Source organism: Bubalus bubalis, chromosome 11, assembly GCF_019923935.1.
Source record: "Bubalus bubalis isolate 160015118507 breed Murrah chromosome 11, NDDB_SH_1, whole genome shotgun sequence".
Lineage (NCBI taxonomy): Eukaryota > Metazoa > Chordata > Mammalia > Artiodactyla > Bovidae > Bubalus > Bubalus bubalis.
The window spans coordinates 55,232,336-55,254,242 of NC_059167.1; the positions used below are offsets into that span (position 1 = coordinate 55,232,336).

A 21,907-nucleotide genomic window follows, 5' to 3' on the forward strand; every position below is an offset into this window, starting at 1 on the left:
TTGCTATAGTGATCAGTGATTTTTGATGTACCTACTGCAAAAAAGATCATGACTCACTGAAGGCTCAGATAATGGGTAGCATTTTTTAGCAATAAAGTATTTTAAATTAAGTATGTACATTTTTTGACATAATGCTATTGTACACTTCAAAGACTACTAATATATGTTCCAAACATTAACGTTAATAAGCACTAGAAAACCAGCAAGTTCATGTGACTTGCTTTATTTGGATATTCACTTTATTGCAGTGGTCTGGAACCAAACTCTCAATATTTCTCAAGGTATTCGTATAAAATAAAACAGCAGGCTGGTTTCCATCATTCGGCTAGGTTTGTGTATCATCACCATTACTATCAGTATTAACAATTTAACAATTATAATCACAAAAACTTTTCACATGATTTACCTTACAAATAGTGTTATTTCCCCATTTTAAAAGGGAGATAAGGAAACTAAGGCTTAAAGAATTAAAATGTTTCTCCTATATCCCACAGCCAGTAAATAAGTTTTCATTTTTCTACCACAGCAATAATTTTTTAAAAATCATTATGTGTAAATCACTTTTAAAAATACAGAGGAACTGTTGGGCATTTAAAAAAAAATCTTTATAAGAATAAAAACAGAAGGAGATGACAAAGCCTTTATGTGTGTGTGTGTTGCAATTTAAGGCAATATTCACAATAAACTTTCAGATTCTAGGCCTTCCAATAATTCTCCCCATCTTTCTCACTCTAATTTTTTGTTTCTTGTGGATTTCATTGGGAAGGCCTATATATGTATGAATATATGCACAGAAAATTTTTCAAATTATATCAACACACCATTTTGATTTCTAAAACTCTTTCCTAATACCATCCAAGCAAAGATTATGCATTTTTACTGACATGCTACCAAGTCACTTCTTAAAACTTCTGTTTCTTTCTTAAGTTAAAAATTTCATGAAGCATATAATTCCTCTAAATACCTTTTAATTTTCTACTACAACCTATTCAGCACCAGAAGGTCTACTTATAAATGCAAAATACAATCTCAATATTCCCCTTAGACTAGGGTTTCTCAACCAACATTTTGGGCTGAGTACTAGAGTCCATGGGGTCACAAAGTGTCGGATATGACTTAGCCACTAAACAACAACAACTTTTTGCTGTGGGGAGCTGTCCTGAGCATTGTAGAACATAACAGTCTTTAGAGGTTCACCCAGGAAATACCAAAAGTACACATCTCCCCACAGCATGACAATCAAAAGTGTCTCAAATATGCAAATATTCTCTTGGAAGCAAAGTCATTCCTGGTTGAAAACCATTGCCATAGATTAGTCAAAGAGGTATCAATTTATCCCTTGTTTGTAAAGAATAGTAGATCAGCTGTGTGAAATGTTTGCAGATGGAATTCTTCCCTTTCTCAACATATGAAAATTTAAGAAAAAAACTAAAAGGTCAAACTCTGTGACTCATAAACCTTATCTGCTAAACCAAACAGTTTTCAAGTAATTATTATATAAAATTTTAAATTTTTTATAAAGCTTGTCTATGTTAAAGATGTCATAAATATCAGCTGTTTTCTTAATAATAACTTAATAATCTCATTTGTTTTACCATAAAAAGTGTAAGATAAATTTATTCAAAGAACAGAAATCACCAGCTCACAGTTTTGCCTATTTTAATGAGAGAATTAGCGTTATAAACAAAATATTTGAGCAATAGCTGTAAAAGCTCATAACATTGCTTTCTTTATGCTTATCACAAAAACAAAAGGCAGCAAAACTTTATACAAGTTTAGCTGTGGTCTGATAAACCTGAATGGACTTCCATCAGGGGCATTTCCTAAAAGAAATGGGTTTATTTGCTCAGGGCCTATTATAAAGTTGACACTGGCCATATGCATAACGCACAAGTACCAAGTCACTTCAGTTGTGTCTGACTCTGTGTGACTCTGTGGACTGTAGCCTGCAAGGCTCCTCTGTCCATGGGGCTCTCCAGGCAAGAATACTGGAGTAGATAGCCATTCCTTTCTCCAAGGGATCTTTCCCACCCAGGGATGGAACCTGGGTCTCCCACATCGTAGGCCAACTCTTTACCATCTGAGCCACCATGGAAGCTCAAAAAGAAATGGAATAAATTCTAATGGTATATTTTATTTAACCCAATATATTCAAACATTATTTCACCACGTGATCAATATAAAAAACTGCTGAGATATTACACTTCCTCCTACTGAGTATTTTCAAAACTTGCTGTGTACTTTATACATATGGCACAATTTATTTTGCACTAACTACACTGCAAATGTTCTTATAGTGGCTATATTATAGGACAGCTACAACAACTTGCTGACTGAATTAAAAGCAGTTACATCCATTTGGCATCACCGACTCAATGGACATGAGTTTGAGTAAACTCTGGGAGTTGGTGATGGACAGGGAGGCCTGACGTGCAGTCCAGGGGGTCGCAAAAAGTCGGACATGACTGAGCGACTGAACCAAACATCCATTTGAGTACTACTTCAGATTTCCCTTCAAAGCTGACAAAATTCCCAAAACTCTTCTGTAGAGTGAGGAAGTATCCCCAGGATCCCCAGAGCTTTTCAGGTAAATGGTGCAAATAAGCTTTCTGAAGATGGAGAAGCACACTACAGTCTACTTCTATACACAACGTCTAGGATAGAAGCGTTGGTGTCAGTTCTTCAGTGTGCAACCGGTTCAGTTCAGTCGCTCAGTCGTGTCCGACTTTTTGCGACCCCATGGAACCGCAGCGCGCCAGGCCTCCCCATCCATCACCAACTCCCGGAGTCACCTAATTAATGATGATGTAGCTCGTGGCTTGAATTTCTCTCTGCTGCTCCAAAACAAAACTGAAACTCTTATTAAGAGGAAAATCAATCCTAAGGGAAGTAGTCACTTTCTCAGTAGCTGAGAGTATTATGAGTTAAGAATCTCTACCGAAGAGCCTTTCCTAATGATCTTCCCCTACTTGCCAATCGTTTCCCAAACCCTTTAGGGAAAAACCAGTTTCTGACAGCTATCAACTGCCAGAAAAGATAACCGCGAAACACAATTTCCTGTTTCTCCTTCCTTGATGCCACTTGGGCGTGTGTGACCACGCAGCCAGCCTCGCTCCACCTGGAGTGAGAACAGGAACGGTTCTGTGGAGTCGAAGGGGCCAGGCCGAGGGCAGGCAGAGGTCCCCCAAGGTGGGCAGATGGGACCGGGCAGGGACTTCGGACTCAGGGACATGAAAGCTGGGAACCTCCGCGAGACGGGCGCGATCCAACCGCCCCTCTCCAGCCCCTGAGAGCACCCAGGACCCCGTGGCGGTGGAGGCGGGCACAGGCCTCCCCACGCCCTGCACCTGCGGCCCAGGAAGGGGGCCCCACCGAGGGCCCTCCCCGGAGGCGGAGCCTCAGACGGCAAAAGGAACTCGGCCGGGGCTGGACCCGGGAGGGGAGCAGCCTGCGGCTGGGGCCCCATGGCCAGCGTCTGCAACCCCCCAGCAACCCGCGGCCGCGCCCTCTCGCTTACCGCCCCAGATCCCCAGCTTCAGCTGGGACTTGTTCAGGTTCTCCACATAGTCCCCCAGGAAGCGGTTCAGCAGGTCCGCGACCACCGACTCCAGCACCATGGTGGGACCCAGGCACAGCAGAGGGAGGAGCCGGAACCTACCGGCGCAGCTGAGGGCGGCGACCAGCGCTGCTAATGACAGCCCCCCCGGGCGCCGACCCGCCCCCGCGCCGCGCTGCGCCGCGCAGCACCGCGCGTGACTGGGCTATGCGCAGGCGCGCCACAGCCGCCGCCGCCGCCGCTGTTGTTGCTGCTGCTGGTTCTGCTCATGCCACCTCCCGGAGCTGGAGCTTCGTGGGCGCGTCGCAAACTCGTGACCCCCCTGGCCGCAGGCCGCCAGGGCACCTGACAGCGGGCGGAGCGGCGGAGAAGCTGCTTTGGGGCTTGCCTCAGCGGGCAGCACCAGAGGAAAGAGATGTTAGAGAAGGGAGGCAGGAGTAACTGAGCACGGGTACATCTTTGATGGTCTCTCTGCTTCCTCTGAGTCGCCTTCTTTTGACTTGAGGGCCGTAGGGCTCCGTCGTCCGGGTGGGAAGCAGCTGTGCGGCGCCGGAGCCGACCGAATGGCTACCCGGCGCTTCCCAGGCCTCCAGTCCACACTGGGCAGCCTCATAAGTAACCATCCGCTCAGGAGGGGAAAATAGGAGACCCTGCACCCTCGTTCTGCTACACATCAGCCGCACCTGGCACTAGCTCTCTGCCTCCTTTTGCTTCCCGAAAACACACTTCAGTAATTTGCAAGTGGGAGGAGGGGAAACAGAACCGCATCATAGGATGGCAGAATGGGAGCTCAGTATGCATTTCGTTAACTCGTTCTTTTACTCCCTTCTGTGCCGGATTAGCTCTTAGTTAATTCAGGAGTCACTTCTTAATTACATACTAAGTTAAGGAAATAAAGAACAAAACGACGTAGTACTTGCTTTTTTTTCCCCTTTAAGTGTAGGTTAGCTGTTAACTTCATCTCTTTTAATCATTGAACTATTTCTGGTGTGCCAAGACTTTTTGAAAGTGAGGCTTTTATAATTCAAGGACTTTTAGTAAAATTTAGCCATTCGTTGACAAGCCAATTCTCTTAAGAGAACAGGACATTTTTTAAAATTTATGAAAAAATACTGTTGAGATAGTTTGCAAACATAAACCTGAGGATAATGAGATTATTTGTGGTCACATGTTTATTAAATGCTTCGCTGCACATGTCTGAAAAACTATGTGTGAATTGCTCTTAAACAACTTCTATGGACATTGTGTAACCCCCAGATTCAAATGTTGAAATTCTTTTTATTTAACTGAAGGAGAATTGCTTTACAGAATTTTGTTGTTTTTCTGTCAAACATCAACATGCAAATGTTGAAATTCTAACCTCTACTGTCAGAGTATTAGGAAGTGGGGGCTTTGGGGGGTAATTAGGTCATTAGGTAATTAAGTAGAGCCCTCATGGATGGGATTAGTACCCCTATGAAAGAGAACCCAGAGGGTTCCCTCACCCCTTCTGCCATGTGAAGATACAGCAAGAAGACTGACATCTATGAACCAGGAAGTAGGGCCTCACTAGACTGAATCAACTGGCACCTTGATCTTGAACTTCCTAACTTCAAGAACTGTGAAAATTGTATTATTTTTGAACCACCCAGCATGTTGTATTCTGTAATAGCAGCCTGAACAGACGAATAAGAGGATCAAAAAGAAAAATCATTCCTTAAATACAAAGTTCACTGGAGAAAAAAGTCAAAATATCTAGAATTGGTGTTATATAAAATGGATGTAAAAGAAAAGAATCCACACTAAGCAGTACTAATGCTATCAGTAACCACCTTCATCCCTCACTCCAGCCCACAGAAAATAAAACATTAACCGTTTGTTTTTCCTAGCTTAGTCACCCTGACAAAATACCTAGGATGTATTTTGAAGCACTTCATACTTCATTCCTTTACCATCCACAACCAATTAACAGCCAAACATGTCTCTTCTGCTTTTGCATATTTCCTAAATTCTCTTTATATCTCATCCAAACTACACAATCACCCGCTAACCTGTGCCAAACTTGTTTTTAATCTGCTCCCAACCACCCCTCTCCCCTTGTACATGCACACCAACTATGCACTAAACAGAATGAAAAAAAAAGATGTATAGATAGATCTGTACAGATATCCATACATTGTTACTGAAATAGGCGTGCACCAGAAAAAGTTGAGAAACCAAAAAATGCAAGGATATATGAATAACTGTGCAAGAGGATAAAAGAGATGTCACAAGCCGAAGAGTGTGGTCAAGGAAATGGAACAGAAGGGGAGATTTGCTGGGAGAAGTGGGCAATACTAATCCTTGCGTAACAATAACTTCTTATACTTTTATGGTACTTTACACTTTTGAAAGAATGTAACATAATGCATATGCCTACCTTCATAAGCATGATTCCATTTTATTAATACTTCTGCAGCTGTACCTCATGAGCTATCATTTCAGTATTATGCCAAGGTATACATTTTCAAGTAATCCTCACAAAAGATCTGCGAGACAAGTAATGCAGATAGATAATAGTACTGTCTTCATTTATAGGAAAATTAAAGTCAGTGATTTATGTAAAATTAAATGATTTACATAAAACTACACAGCAGGTATTTCTTTCCTTAGCTCCCTGAGTACTGCCACTTTTTCTCTTTTAATAAGTAGAGTCAAATCACCACTAGGCTAGTAATAATTCTCAGAGATCTTGTTTTGAAAGGGTACTGACAGAATGGAAAATCTCAGAATAGAAAAATTCAGCTCAAAATTGTCAGTACAAATGATGCTATTACCATATAGGATAAAAAGCTTTTAAGTTTTAATATTTTACTTTTTAAGTATATTTTGAGGAATTGGTTATTATGTGCACAGAGTAATGCTCCAAATTTCATATACTTGTTGAAAAAATCCTAATCCAAAACAAACCATAACTAATGAAAGAAGCATCATTCGCCCTGTAACACACTATACCAAAAGGAATTTGGACACACAGGTTAACTAAAAAACATAAGCATTCTATTAATTATAGCTCTTATCCAGCTTCAGAACAATGAGAAGTTTAACAAAGGCAATCAAAAGCTAGGGGGGGATTGAGCAATAAAAACTGATGAGCAAAATATTTTTATATTTTTTTTTAAAAGTCAAAATCAGGGACACTTTAGAAATTGATGACTTTTGCTTTAAGACTGAAAACTAAGAAATTGTAGTGTCACACTACTACCTCCTACCCACACCCCATTCCTCCTAGTCCTCGACTTTGTTTAGAAAAACAAAGGGATTTGGCGGAAAGGAAATGGAGGAGAAAACTAGAGAATAAGAATGCTACTGTGGTTTTTCAGAAAAGTTTGGAAGTTTAACTGGGAGAAGGCTTGTGAGAGGATTGCAGAATGTCAGAGAAGAGATCAAATATTATCTGGTTAATCCAACCCCCTCCTTTGGCAAATGAGAGTGCGAGAGAGAATTAAGGGACTGGCCAAAGTCCCTCAGGAAGTTACTATCAGAGCTAAAATCCAAGTTCCCTGGTCTGTGTACTTTGCATTACTTCACACTCTAATTCTGTTGAACGAGATGAGTAAGTCAGAACACCAGTATTTTATTTGGTTATAAACTTTCCTCTTCTTGCTTTCCTTGACATCTATATGTTATCTTGCAGGTCTGCTTTATCTTTTAATATTTATTTATTTATTTGGCTGAGCCAGGTCTTAACTGTGGCACACAGAATCATTAATTTTCATGGCAACATGTGGGATATTTAGCTGTGGCATGCAGAATCTAGTTCCCTGACCAGGGATTGAACCTGGGTCCCCTGTACTGGGAGCATGGAGTCTTAGTCACTGGACCACCAGGAAAGTTCAAGGTCTGCTTTAAATGGTGTGTCTTCTTCTACTCCAAGAGGACCTCTGACCTCGATGGTGAGTGATCTATTTATGCTTGCTTTGCAGAATTGTTTTCCAGCTCCATCACTGAATGTTCCCATAGCTGTGAGCTCGGATAATGACAGTCTTCCTCTGAATAGATTTGGGTGTTCCATAAACAGAGCCTCATCCTGTTAGACAAACCACCCGAGTACTGCATGGATCATGCTTCCGAGGTAAGTAAAACATTAGGCTTAATGTCACAGGGGACCGGCCATGCAAGGGCATGTTTCTGCTGTTTTCAAGACATCTTATATAGGAAATGTTTCCAAAGTGTTATTGAAGAAGGTGATTTATTAATAAAAACAAAGAAAATCTACTTGGCTTGGCCAGAAAGAGAAATGTTTTTAAGGGAATCCATGTGTGAATCACCTAATCCTTAATCAAGCAGACTCATATAATAATAACTGCTAAGTGATAGCCAACACTTACTATGTACCAGGCATTTCATGCATTTAACCCTCACAGTGATCATGTGTGGTAGGCCTTGTAACCGCCATTATACTTCAACTCAGAGAAGTTAATTTACTTGGCCACAGTTCCATAGTTAAAAAGCTGCATAATATTTGAACCGAGGATGGATAACTCCAAAGTCTATGTTTCTTTACCACTAATTCATCTCTCCCTCCACAGCACAGCTTTGCTTAACCACTTCTCAGACAGCTTCTCAGATTGTGAGCCTCACTATTGTAATCCAGGGCTCTCTGGGCTCTCATTTGCAGAGCTAACAGCATCTTGCCTCCTGAGAAAAGATGAGTCAAAACACAATCATGTGACCCTTCAGTGTATAATTGGTAAACATTCTCCCACAGGTTTAACAGTGACCCAAGGCAAAAAAAAAGATACCCCACATCCAAGGACAAAGGAAAAGCTGTAACGTGACATTAGAAGGGGAGCTGTTGCTGCTGCTAAGTCGCTTCAGTCGTGTCCAACTTTGTGCGACCCCATAGACGGCAGCCCACCAGGCTCCACCGTCCCTGGGATTCTCCAGGCAAGAACACTGGATGGGTTGCCATTTCCTTCTCCAGTGCATGAAAGTGAAAAGTGAAAGTAAAGTCACTCAGTTGTGTCCAACTCTTTGCAACCCCATGGACTGCAGCCTACCAGGATCCTCCATCCATGGGATTTTCCAGGCAAGAGAACTGGAGTGGTTTGCCATTGCCTTCTCCAGAATGGGAGCAATCATGTTAAAATCAAACCTCATACCCTCCAGAGATGCTTGGAGTGCACAAGCAAAACCTGGTGTGCACCAGGAAACAGGAGAAAGGAGCAGTGACCCCCACAAGAGATTTTGAGTGTTGGAGGGTCTCCTGCAGAAGTGTGGGTCAACAATGGCCTGCCACAGGGCCAGAAGCACAGAAGGCCTAAGAGCCATGGCCTAAGTCCTCTTGGAGGAGGTCGTCATTAGCCCTACCATAGAGACTGTATGCAATGTGGGAGACCTGGGTTCAATCCCTGGGTTGGGAAGATCCCCTGGAGTAGGGCATGGTAACCCACTCCAGTATTCTTGCCTGAATAATACCCATGGACAGAGGAGCCTGGCAGGCTATGTAGGGTCCATGGGGTTGAAAAGAGTCGGACACAACTGAGCGACTAAGCACACAGAGACTGCATGCTCAAGTTCTGGGCCACCTCAGGTCAGACTACAGGAGGGAGCACAGTGCCACCCATCAGCAGAAAGTTGGATTAAAGATTTACTGAGAATGGCCTTGTCTACCAGAGCAAGATCCAGTTTTCCCCAGCCAATCTCTCCCATCGGGAAGCTTGCATTAGCCTCTTATTCTCATTTATCAGAGGGCAGACAGAAGAAGCAAGAGCTACAATCAAATGACCTCCAGAGTGAAAACCACAATCAAGGAAAACTAATCAAAATGATCACATGGATCACAGCCTTGTGTGACTCAGTGAAGCTATGAGTCACACTGTGCAGGGTCACCTAAGACAGATGGGACATGGTGGAGAGTTCTGACAAAACGTGGTCCATTGGAAGGGAATGGCAAACCACTTCACAATTCTTGCCTTGAGAACCCCATGAACAGTATGAAAAAGCAAAAAGATAACGAAACTGAAAGATGAGCCCACCAGGTCAGTAGGTGCCCAGTGTGGTAATGGGAAAGAGTGGAGAAACAGCTCCAAAAAGAAAGAAGAGGCTGAGCCAAAGTGGAAAGGACACCCAGTTGTGGATTTGTCTGGTGGTGAAGGGCTTCCCTGATAGCTCAGTTGGTAAAGAATCTGCCTGTAGTGCGGGACACCTGGGTTCCATCCCTGGGTTGGGAAGATCCCCTGGAGAAGGGAAAGGCTACCCACTCCAATACTCTAGCCTGGAGAATTCCATGGACTGTACAGTCCATGGGGTCTCAAAGAGTCAGACATGACAGAAAGACTTTCACTTTCACTGGTGATGAAAGTATATTCTGATGCTGTAAAGAACAATATTGCATAGGAACCTGGAATGTTAGGTCCATGAATCAAGGTAAATTGGATGTGGTCAACAGGAAATGGCACAAGTGAATACCTACATTTTAGGAATCAGTGAACTCAAATGGACGGAATGGGTGAATTTAACTCAGATGACCACTGTATCTATTACTGTGGGCAAGAATCACTTAGAAGGAATGGAGTAGCCCTCATACTAAACAAAAGAATCTGAAATGCAGTTCTTGAGTGCAATCTCAAAAATGACAGGATGATCTCTGTTCGTTTCCAAGGCAAACTATTCAATATCACAGTAATCCAAGGCTATGCCCCAACCACTGATGCTGAAGAAGCTGAAGTCCAACAGTTCTATGAAGAACTACAAGACCTTCTAAAACTAACACCCAAAAGAGATGTCCTTTTCATTATAGGGCACTGGAATGCAAAAGTAGGAAGTCAAGAAATACCTGGAGTAACAGGTAAGTTTGGCCTTGGAGTACAAAATGAAGCAGGGCAAAGGCTAACAGACTTTTGCCAAGAGAATGCACTGGTCATAGCAAACACCCACTTCCAACAACACAAAAGGGGAATCTACACATGGACATCACCAGATGGTCAATACTGAAATCAGACTGATTATATTCTTTGAAGTCAAAAATGGAGAACTCTATACAGTCAGCAAAAACAAGACTGGGAGTAGACTGTGGCTCAGATCATGAGCTCCTTATTGCAAAATTCAGACTTAAATTGAAGAAAGTAGGGAAAACCACTAGACCATTCAGGTATGACCTACATCAAATCCCTTGTAATTATACAGTAGAAGTGACAAATAGATTCAAGAACAGAAGAACTATGCAAGAAAATATCTTAATGACCCAGATAACCACGATGGTATGATCACTCACCTAGAGCCAGTCATCCTGGAGTGCAAAGTCAAGTGAGTCTTAGGAAGCATCACTATGGACAAAGCTAGTGGAGGTGATGGAATTCCAGCTGAGCTATTTCAAATCCTAAAAGATGATACTGTGAAAGTGCTGCACTCAGTATGCCAGCAAATTTGGAAAACTCAACAGTGGCCACAGGACTGAAAAAGGTCAGTTCTCATTCCAGTCCCAAAGAAGGGCAATGCCAAAGAATGTTCAAACTACTGTACAGTTGCACTCATTTCATACACTAGCAAAGTAATGCTCAAAATTCTCCATGCCAGGCTTCAATAGTATGTGAACTGAGAACTTCCAGATATTCAAGCTGGATTTAGAAAAGGCAGAGGAAGCAGAGATCAAATTGCCAACATCTGCTGCATCATAGAAAAAGCAAGAGAATTCCAGAAAAACATCTACTTCTGTTTCATTGACTATGCTACAGCCTTTGACTGTGTGGATTACAACCCACTGTAGATAATTCAAGAGATGGAAATTCCAGACCACCTTATCTGCCTCCTGCAAAACCTGTATACAGGTCAAGAAGCAAAGAGTCAGAACTGGACATGGGACAACGGACCTGTTCAAATTGGGAGAAGAATAAGTCAAGGGAGTATATTGTCACCCTGCTTATTTAACTTATGTGCAGAGTACATCATGAGAAATGCTGGACTGGATGAAGCAGAAGCTGGAATCAAGATTGCTGGGAGAAATATCAATAATGTCAGATATGCAGATGACATCACCCTTATGGCAGAAAATTAAGAGGAACTAAAGAGTCTCTTGATGAAGGTAAAAGAGGAGAGTGAAAAACCTGGCTTAAAACTCAACATTCAAAAAACTAAGATCATGGCATCTGGTCCCACCATTCATATCAAATAGATGCGGAAACAATGGAAACAGTGACAGACTTTGTTTTCTTGGGTTCCAAAATCACAGCAGATAGTGACTTCAGCCACAAAATTAAAAGGCAGTTCCTCCTTGGAAGAAACACTATGACAAACCTAGACAGCATATTAAAAAGTAGAGACATTATTTTGCCAACAAAGGTCTTATAGTCAAAGCTATGATTTTTCCAGTAGTCATGTATGGGTGTGAGAGTTGGGCCATAAAGAAGGCTGAGCACTGAAGAATTGATGCTTTTGAACTGTGGTGTTGGAGAAGACTCTTGAGAGTCCCTTGGACTGCAAGGAGATCCAACCAGTCAATCCTGAAGGAAATCAGTCCTGAATATTCATTGAAAGAACTGATGCTGAGCTGAAGCTCCAATTCTTTGGCCACCTGATGTAAAGGGCTGACTCAAGACCCTGATGCTGGGAAAGGTTGAGGTCAGGAGCAAAAGGGGATGACAGGATGAGATGGTTGTATGGCATCAGCAGCTCAATGGACATGAGTTTGAGCAAGCTCTGGGAGATAGTGAAAGACAGGGAAGCCTGGCATGCTGCAGTCCATGGGGTCGCAAAGAGTCAGACATTACTGATTGAGTGATCAAAAACAGTGGATGGAGGTTCATAACATTCTATAGGAGGCGGTGGTCAAAACCATTCCCAAGAAAAAGAAATGCAACAAGGCAGAATGGCTGTCTGAGGAGTCCTTACAAATAGCTGAGAAAAGAAAAGCCAAAAGCAAAGGAAAGATATACCCATTTGAATGCAGAGTTCCAAAGAATAGCAAGGAGAGATAAGAAAGCCTTCTTAAGTGAACAATGTAAAGAAATAGAGGAACAAAATGGAGGAAAGACTAGAGATCTCTTCAAGAAAATTAAAGATACCAAGGGAACATTTAGTGCAAAGATGGGCACAATAAAGGACAGAAATGGTAAGGACCTAACAGAAGCATAAGAGATTAAGAAGATGTAGCAAGAATACACAAAAGAATTATACAAGAAAGGTCTTAATGATCCAAATAACCATGATGGTATGGTCACTCACCTAGAGCCAGACATCTTGGAGTGTGAAGTCAAGTGACCTTACTTTGGCCACCTGATGTGAAGACCCAACTCATTGGAAAAGACCCTGCTGCTGGGAAAGATTGAAGGCAGGAGGAGAAGGATGAGATGGTTGGATGGCATCACTGATTCAGTGGATATGAGTTTGAGCAAACTCAGGGAAATAGTGAAGGACAGGGAAGCCTGGCGTGCTGCAGTCTATGGGGTCTCAAAGAGTCAGACATGACCTAGCAACTGAACAACAAGAAGAAGAAATTTGGCCAGGAGTGGAGCTCAAGTAAAGACAAAGAAGTAGGTAGTCAAGAGCATGGCAAACTCAAGGACGTACCAACCCTGTCCCCAGGCTAGATATATAAACAGTGTTCAATAGTCTCTTCTCATTTCTGCCTCAGCCAAGCAAAGTTCAAATATGCCACCCTCATTATTTCATTCCTCTTCTGACAGAAGTGCATAGCTAATATGATCTTGTACAGCAGGATCTACCTGCCTAGCATAGTGGCTGGAAGCCAGGATGCATCCAGTAAATATCACTCTGAATGAATAAATGGACTAATGAACATTTGCTCTCCTCTGTACTAACAATAAATATCTGACCTTGTGTATATCAGGCTGTATGCTAAACTTTTCATCTGCACTATCTTATTGTATGGGCTTCCCTGGTGGCTCAGTGGTAAAGAGTCCTCCTGCAATGCAGGAGACACAGGAGACGCTGGTTTGATCCCTGGGTAGGGAAGTTCCCTGGGAGAAGGAAATGGCAACTCACTCCAGTATTCTTGCCTGGGAAATCCCACGGACAGAGGAGCCTTGGAGGTTAGTGTCCATGGCGTTGCAGAAAGTTGGCCACAACTTAGCGAATAAACAAGAACAAGAACAATAGATAGATGGTGGCAAGGCAGTTCTCCTGGGTCTTTAAGGTCACTAATCCCATTACCCTCTGATGGAGAAGAATAAGAGGTTTATGGAAGCTTCCTGATGGGAGAGACTGAGAGGGAAACTGGGTCTTGTTCTGATGGGCGGGGCCATGCTCAGTAAATCCTTAATTTTCTGTCAATGGGCAGGGCTGTATTCCCTCCCTGTTATTTGACCTGAGGCCAAACTATGGTGGAAGTAATAAAGATAATGGCGACCTCCATTGAAATGTCTCATGCTACACTCAGTGCCCCCAACCCTGCAGCAAGCCACCACCGACCCACGCCTCCACTGGAGACTCCTGGACACTCACGGGCAAGTCTGGGTCAGTCTCTTGTGGGGTCACTGCTCCTTTCTCCTGGGTCCTGGTGTGCATAAGATTTTATTTGTGCCCTCCAAGAGTCTGTTTCCCAGTCCTGTGTAAGTTCTGGTGACTCTATGGTGGGGTATTTGATGACCTCTTCCAAGAGGGCTTATGACATACCAAGGTTTACTGCACCCAGAGTCCCTGCCCCTGAAGCAATCCAATGCTGACCCATACCTCTGCAGAAGACACTCAAACACAGTTCTGTCTCAGTCTCTGTGGGGTCTCTGGGTCCTGGTGCACACAAGGTTTGTTTGAGCCCTCTGAATGTCTCTGGTGGGTATGGGGTTTGATTCTAAACGCTATTTTGCCCCTCCTACTGTCTTGCTGGGGCTTCTCCTTTGCCCCTGGACATGGGGTATCTCCTCAAAGTCACTCCAGTGCCACACAGCCACCCTATCTAACTCAGTGAAACTATGAGCCATGCTGTTTAGGGCCACCCAAGATGGACGGGTCATGGTGGAGAGTTCTGAAAAAAAACGTGGTCCACTGGAGAAGTGAATGGCAAGCCACTTCAGTATTCTTGCCTTGAGAACCCCATGAACAGTATGAAAAAGCAAAAAAATAGGACACTGAAAGATGAACTCCCCAATATGCTACTGGAGATCAGTGGAGAAATAACTCCAGAAAGTATGAAGAGAAGGAGCCAAAGCAAAAACAACACCCAGCTGTGGATGTGACTGGTGATGGAAGTAAAGTCCAATGCTGTAAAGAGCAATATTGCATAGGAACCTGGAATGTTAGGTCCATGAATCAAGGCAAATTGGAAGTGGTCAAACAGGAGATGGCAAGAGTGAACATCAACATCTTAGGAATCAGTGAACTAAAATGGACTGGAATGGGTGAATTTAACTCAGATGACCATTATATCTACTACTGTGGGCAGGAATCCCTTAGAAGAAATGGAGTAGCCGTTATAGTCAACAAAAGAGTCTGAAATGCAGTGCTTGGATGCAATCTCAAAAATGACAGGATGATCTCTGTTTGTTTCCAAGGCAAACCATTCAATAGCACGGTAATCCAAGTCTATGCCCCAACCAGTAATGCTGAAGAAGTTGAAGTTGAATGGTTCTATGAAGACCTACAAGACCTTCTAGAACTAACACCCCAAAAAGATGTCCTTTTCATTATAGGGGACTGGAATGCAAAAGTAGGACATCAAAAAACACCTGGAGTAACAGGCAAATTTGGCCTTGGAGTACAGCATGAAGTAGGGCAAAGGCTAATAGAGTTTTGCCAAGAAAATGCACCAGTCATAGCAAACACCCTCTTCCAACAACACAAGAGACGACTCTACACATGGACATCACCAGATGCTCAATATGGAAATCAGACTGATTATATTCCTTGCAGCTGAAGAGGGAGAAGATCTAAGTCAGGAAAAACAAGACCAGGAGCTGACTGTGGCTCAGATCATGAACTCCTTATTGCCAAATTCAGACTTAAATTGAAGAAAGTAGGGAAAACCACTAGACCATTCAGGTATGACCTAAATCAAATCCCTTACGATTATACAATGGAAGTGAGAAATAGATTCAAGGGACTGGATCTGATAGAGTGCCTGAAGAACTATGGATGGAGATTTGTGATATTGTACAGGAGGCAGTGATCAAGACCATCCGCAAGAAAAAGAAACGAAAAAAGGCAAAATGGTTGTCTGAGGCCTTACAAATAGCTATGAAAAGAAGAGAAGTGAAAGGCAGGAGAAAATGAAAGATATACCCATTTGAATGCAGAGTTCCAAAGAATAGCAAGGAGACATAAGAAAGCCTTCCTCAGTGATCAAAGCAAAGAAATAAAATAAAATAATAGAATGGGAAAGATCTCTCTTGAAGAGATCTCTTCAAGAAAATTAGAGACACCAAGGGAACATATCATGCAAAGATGGGCACACTAAAGGACAGAAATGGTATGGACTTAATAGAAGCAGAAGACATTAAGAAGAGGTGACAAGAATACACAGAAGAACTATACAAAAAAGATGTTCATGACCCAGATAATCACGATGTGTGATCACTCACCTAGAGCCAGTCATCCTGGAGTACGAAGTCAAATGGGCCTTAGGAAGCATTGCTACAAAAAAAGCTAGTGGAGGTGATGGAATTCTAGTTGAGCTATTTCAAATCCTAAAAGATGATGCTGTGAAAGTGCTGCACTCAACATGCTCGCAAATTTGGAAAACTCAACAGTGGCCACAGGACTGAAAAAGATCAGTTTTCATTCCAATCCCAAAGAAAGGCAATGTCAAAGAATGCTCAAACTACTGCACAATTACACTCATCTCACACGCTAGCAAGGTAATGCTCAAAATTCTCCAAGCCAGGCTTCAGTAGTATGTGAACTGAGAACTTCTAGATATTCAAGCTGGATTTAGAAAAGGCAGAGGAACCAGAAATCAAATTCCCAACATCCAGTGGATCATCAAAAAAGCAAGAGAGTTCCAGGAAAACATCTATTTCTGCATTATTGACTATGTCAAAGCCTTTGACTCTGTGGATCGCAACAAACTATGGAAAATTCTTAAAGAAATGGGAATATCAGACCACTGACCTGTCTCCTGAGATATCTGTATGCAGGTCAGGAAGCAACAGTTAGAACTGGACATGGAACAGCAGATTGGTTGCAAATCAGGAAAGGAGTACATCAAGGGAGTATACTGTCACCCTGTTTATTTAACTTATATGCAGAGTACATCATGAGAAATGCTGGACTGGATGAAGCAGAAGCTGGAATCAAGATTTCTGGGAGAAATATCAATAACCTCAGATACGCAGATGACACGACTCAGAGTAGAAAGTGAAGAACTAGAGCCTCTTGATGAAAGTGAAAGAGGAGTGTGAAAAGTTTGGCTTAAAATTCAACATTCAGAAAACTAAGATCATGGCATCTGGTCCCATCACTTCATGGCAAATAGATGGGGAAACAATGGAAAGAGTGACAGACTTTATTTTGGGGGCTCCAAAATCACTGCAGATGGTGACTGTAGCCATGAAATTGAAAGATGCTTGCTCTTTGGAAGAAAAGTTATGACCAACCTAGAGAGCATATTAAAAAGCAGAGACATTACTTTACCAACAAAGGTCCATCTAGTCAAAGCTCTGGTTTTTCCAGTAGTCATGCATGGATGTGAGAGTTGAACTATAAAGAAAAATGAGCACTGAAGAATTTATGCTTTTGAACTGTGGTGTTGGAGAAGACTCTTGAGAGTCCCTTGGACTGCAAGGAGATCCAACCAGTCAATCCTGAAGGAGATCAGTCCTGAATATTCATTGGAAGGACTTATGCTGAAGCTGAAACTCCAGTACTTTGGCCACCTGATGTGAAGAACCAACTCATTGGAAAAGACCCTGATGCTGGGAAAGATTGAAGGTGGGAGGAGAAGGGGACGACAGAGGATGAGATGGTTGGATGGCATGACCGACTCGATGGACATGGGTTTGAGTAAGCTCCGGGAGTTGGTGATGGACAGGGAATCCTGGCATGCTGCAGTCCATGGGGTCACAAAGAGTCAGACACGACTGAGAGACTGAACTCAATCTTAAGCATAAATAGCATGTTGCTGTTTAGTTGTTAAGTCTGACTCTTTTGCTTTTTCTGACTTTTGTGAGTTGTCTGATTCTTTTCTTAGTTGTCTTAGACAACTAACTCAGTTGTCTGACTCTTTTGAGACCCCATGAACTGTAGCTCATCAGACTTCTCTGTCCATGTGCCGAGGTCCAGCCCCGGCTGATCCAGGGTATTCAAAGGGGAGATGGAGTAGGCGACCTATTTATTTATTTATTTATTCAGAGATATAAAGAATAATAGAATGAGGATAGCTCAGTAGGAAAATTCAGTGAAGAAAAGAACCTGAGTGGCTTGGTTTACGCGGAAAATCAATATAACCCATGACACCAGGTTAGCTCTGACCACGGTGGCCGCAGGCGCCCTCTCGAATAGCGGAAGGTGCCCCACCTTAGACACCTTCTCGAGTGGGTCTTAGAAGCCCAGGCAAATAAATGGTCGCAGAGGATATCCGCGCTCCAGATGGACACTCAGCTGGAAGTTAAAGGGAAGAATGACATGGGGAGACCAAGCGTTGGTGAGCAAGGCCCCTAGCTTTATTTTCAACAGGGGCTTTTATACCCTAAGTTACACATAGAGGATAACAGGGGATGCAAAGTCAGCAGTCTTTGATGCTTATCAAAAACCAGAGTTTCTTTCCTGCAAATTTATTGTATACAAATGGTTTAGGTGATTTACATCATCTTCTGGCCAGAAGGCCTATTAACATTTCTTGACAAGGACTTATCAACAAAGACTTATTTTCTCTAAGAGTAATTATTTTAAGGTTTGGCGCCATCTTTCGAAGATAAAATTGCATTCCTATAGGGCGGATGTGTAATGGGTTTACAAAGGAAAGAATTTATTACCTTAAGGGTCTAAAGTTACTAACACCAAGGCCACTACTTATTTTTTCTACATACCAACTATATTAATTAATACACATTCAAGGATACAATTCAGGGGATGTGAAAACTTGGCAACAAACATTGGCTCATCAATGAAATCTTTTACTAGTTTTATTCTGACAGTTTCTAACTCTCTGAGAGGCTCTAAGCTATTTGAATATCTTAAGCTTCCCGTGACTCTCGAGGCTGGGAGACTGTAAACAATCATATGCATAGCTGTAGGTGTCCGGGTAAACTTGTCAGGCGAGTTAGAGAGCCATCTGAGGGGTTTGGATTTAAACACTCCTAATTGCCCAGGAACTTTATTAATTGAAGCTGTAAGTTAACTCTTTGACAGAGAGAGCGAGATGGTGGTGGAGGACAGCCCCCAGTAAAGTCAGAGGTGAGAGCACAAGGCAATAAAGTAGGCAGACTCTGGTTTTTTGGGGGTAGATGCTCAAGAATATCCGGGGGCACTCCCGAGGCTCGATCCCACCTTTGCGTATGCCAAGCCTCCTTCCTCATGACCTTTGTCACAAGTGGAATGTCTCTCGCCGGCTCCCGGCATCCATGGGATTTCCAGGCAAGAATACTGAGTGGGTTGCCATTTCCTTCTCCGGGAGACCTTCTTGACCTAAGGATGGTACATGCATCTCCTGCTTCGCAGGCAGATTCTTTACCACTGAGCCACCAAGGAAGCCCAGAAATAACATACACCCAAACAAAACGCCTCAGATCTCTTTCAACCTAAGCTAGCTGGAAGAAGGTCGCTTAGAAAGTGAACTTAGGTCAGTTTTCAAAGGAAGGAAAAGATCTCTCAGGTTAGCACAGTCTAGAAAGGCCAGATGTGGTTAGGATGCCTCCAAAGGATGGGTCCAACAGCCCAGAGGTGTGCAGGAATATAATTTCCCAATTTAAAAATCAGCACACAAGGTTTAAGAAGTGGGTTGTTATTTTTTAAACTGAGATATAAGATACATAATCTTATATCTAATCTTAAATGCATGCTAGATTATCTTTTTACATATGAATACAACCCAGTAACCCCACTCAGATCAAGATGCAGAATATTTCCAGCAACCTATAAGGTTCCCTGTACACACAGTGGTTTGTAGTCAACAAAGGAAAATGATTTAAAATCAGAGCAGAAAGCCAGAAGGCAGGTAAGGAACTTTGAAACCTGGCCAGAGTAAAGGCTGGATTTGGGGGAGGATATTAACTAAGAATGAGACAAAGTCGACGTTTGTATCCTCTTCACGGTGGGTATAGAGAGCTTCTGTGATTCAATTCAGTATGCCGATTGATCCTCACAATGACTTTGCCATATAGTAAAGGCTGAGCCCTCTTTTGCACATAAGTAAACAGAAGCACCCCCATTTAGAAGTGAATGTCTAGAATTTGCACTGCGGATCCAGCCACGTGGCAGAGCCAAAGTTGGAAGGCTTGGCGTCAGGTTACCTAGCAGTGCCAATTCGGCCCGCCCATTGGCGGGCTTCCCAGGCCTCAGGTATAAAGGTTCAGGACGACTGCCTTTAAACTTTACTGAACCCCGCAGCAGGAACTTTGATCTCCCCAGAGGCCGTGCACCTCTACAGTTTGGTGCCCCAGGCAGAACGGTGCGGAGACCTATATGACGCTGGACCCCAGGTATATTAGGAGAGGCCATAGCCTTGCTTAACTCTCCCAGGGACTCGTCTGAGGCTCTTTGAGCTTAAAAGCGGGGAGCAAGCCGAATATCCTAGAAAGGATAATAATTACTTTAAATCTCTCTGAGGATTAGAACGCAATAATCCAAGGATTCAGGAAACCATTGCACAAGCATAGTGCCTCTTGGCACCAAGGACAACGCGAGGCAAACATGTTGAAAAGCTCTGCCTTAGAACAGCGAGGGCAGGTGTAGATTAAGGCAACAAACCCAAAGTGTACACCACTGAGGAATAGAGAAGACATCAGAGAAACACTGAAACATCTGCAATAGCAGCGTGAGGGGCAGTTTGCCTGGTTCCAAGGGAGGCAGGAGGAGGCACCCCGTAAGTAGAAGAGACGGGAGACAGAAGCTCCTGTGCCCTGCAGAGCTCACTCTAAGATCCGTGTGTGCTTGTGCGTTGCAGGATGACCAGCTCCAGCAGAGCTTCCTCAGGAACCGGCACCTGCTGCCTGATGTGGTGCCTGGAGCGGCTCCTCTTGGGACCCGAGCGCCTCCTGCGGGGCAGAATCCGGCTTTACCAGGATGGAGCCCGCCGAGCCACGGCCCTCACGCCCGCCGGGTGCCCATACGTGCTCACCCCGGACCGCATCCCCGAGTTCTGCATCCCCCCGCGACTCGTGCCCTGCCCGACTCTGACTGCAGTCCCAGACTCCTGGGACGAACAAGCAGGGACCGACGACGGAGCTGGCCGCACGGACTGGGACCCGCGCTCGCAGGCCGCACTCTCGCTGCAGCACCTGCCCCGGGCGCGCACTGCCTACGGCTTCTGTGCGCTGCTCGAGAGCCCGCACACCCGCCGCAGGGAGTCGCTCTTCCTCGGGGGGCCGGGCGCCGCCGCGCTGCTGCCCGCGCCCCGTCCCCGGGCCCACACATACGGGGGCGGCGGCGGAAATGACCCCCTCAGGCCCCGGGCGAGAGCGCCCATTGCGCCCCCCAAGGCCCGCAGTGGCTCCCTCCTGGACGCGCTCGGCCCCGGGCCCCGCTGCCGCCGCTTCCTGCGCGCTTCCGAGGAGCTGCTGCGCCGCGTGCTGCGGGCCCAGAGGAACAGAGACCTGGCCCGCGCCTGCTCTCTTTCCAGCGGGGACGGAGACGACGAGGACGAGAACGAGGGCCCCTCCGGCTCCGGATCCCCACCGCGGGCCCCCGGCGCGTCCCTCTCGCCAACTCCCAACCCTCTTCCCGAGCGCTTGGAGGCCGAGGGCACCGTAACTCTGGGCCGTGGCGGTGGCGCCCTGCGCCTGGCCGCTGAGTACTGTAGGGCCAGCGGGCGCCTCCGTGTCCGGTTGCTCCATGCCGAGGGCCCGGCTGGAGGAGCAGCCGAGCCCGGCGCCCCCGTAGGCTGCAGAGTCAGCTTCATCCTGAAGCCGCGGGGCGCCGTGGTCCGGCGGAGCCGCAGGGCCGTCTTGGAGCAGGATTTGTGCTTGGACGGGCTCTCGGAGGACGAGGTGCGCCGCCTGGCCGTGCGCGTCAAGGCGGAGAACCCGGGCCGCGGGCTGCAGCGGGGCCGCCTGCTGGGCCAGGGCGAACTGCTGCTGGGCCCCCTCCTGCTCCTCTGAGGGCGCGCTCTGCCGCGGGGCGTCTCGGACACTGACAGCCGCTTTGTACAAAATAAATGTGTTTTCATTCTTCTCCTCAGGTCTTTGTTTACTCAGGTCCAGTATTGGCAGAGATGATGTTGGATTAATTACCATGATAAAGGATGCTATATTTTGTGTTGTTCAGTCGCTAAATAGTGTCGCA

General features: G+C 44.6%; 2 protein-coding genes across 6 annotated transcripts in view; one reads left to right on the forward strand and one right to left on the reverse strand.

The window, feature by feature from the left end:
• The window catches only part of VPS13C (vacuolar protein sorting 13 homolog C), a 190,056-nt gene extending 186,300 nt beyond the window's left edge, over positions 1 to 3,756 (reverse strand). For both annotated transcript variants that reach the window (XM_025295705.2, XM_025295707.2), the window contains exon 1: positions 3,518 to 3,756. In XM_025295705.2, coding sequence (XP_025151490.2) covers positions 3,518 to 3,617 — 100 coding nt within the window. In that variant the 5' untranslated portion in view covers positions 3,618 to 3,756. The remainder of the gene's footprint in view (positions 1 to 3,517) is intronic.
• A 3,257-nt stretch (positions 3,757 to 7,013) lies between these two features.
• On the forward strand, positions 7,014 to 21,796 carry C2CD4A (C2 calcium dependent domain containing 4A). Of its 4 annotated transcripts, none has more exons than XM_006049178.3 (3): positions 7,014 to 7,130; positions 7,501 to 7,649; positions 20,571 to 21,796. In XM_006049178.3, exons 2-3 carry the CDS (start codon positions 7,639 to 7,641, stop codon positions 21,721 to 21,723), a joined length of 1,164 nt encoding a protein of 387 aa, XP_006049240.2. In that variant the 5' UTR covers positions 7,014 to 7,130; positions 7,501 to 7,638; the 3' UTR covers positions 21,724 to 21,796. The 4 variants fall into 4 exon arrangements, with proteins under 4 accessions (XP_006049240.2, XP_025151493.2, XP_006049239.2 ...); XM_025295708.2 differs by lacking the exon at positions 7,014 to 7,130 and adding an exon at positions 7,139 to 7,415; XM_006049177.3 differs by lacking the exons at positions 7,014 to 7,130; positions 7,501 to 7,649 and adding an exon at positions 20,009 to 20,106.
• The last annotated feature ends 111 nt before the right edge of the window (positions 21,797 to 21,907 follow it).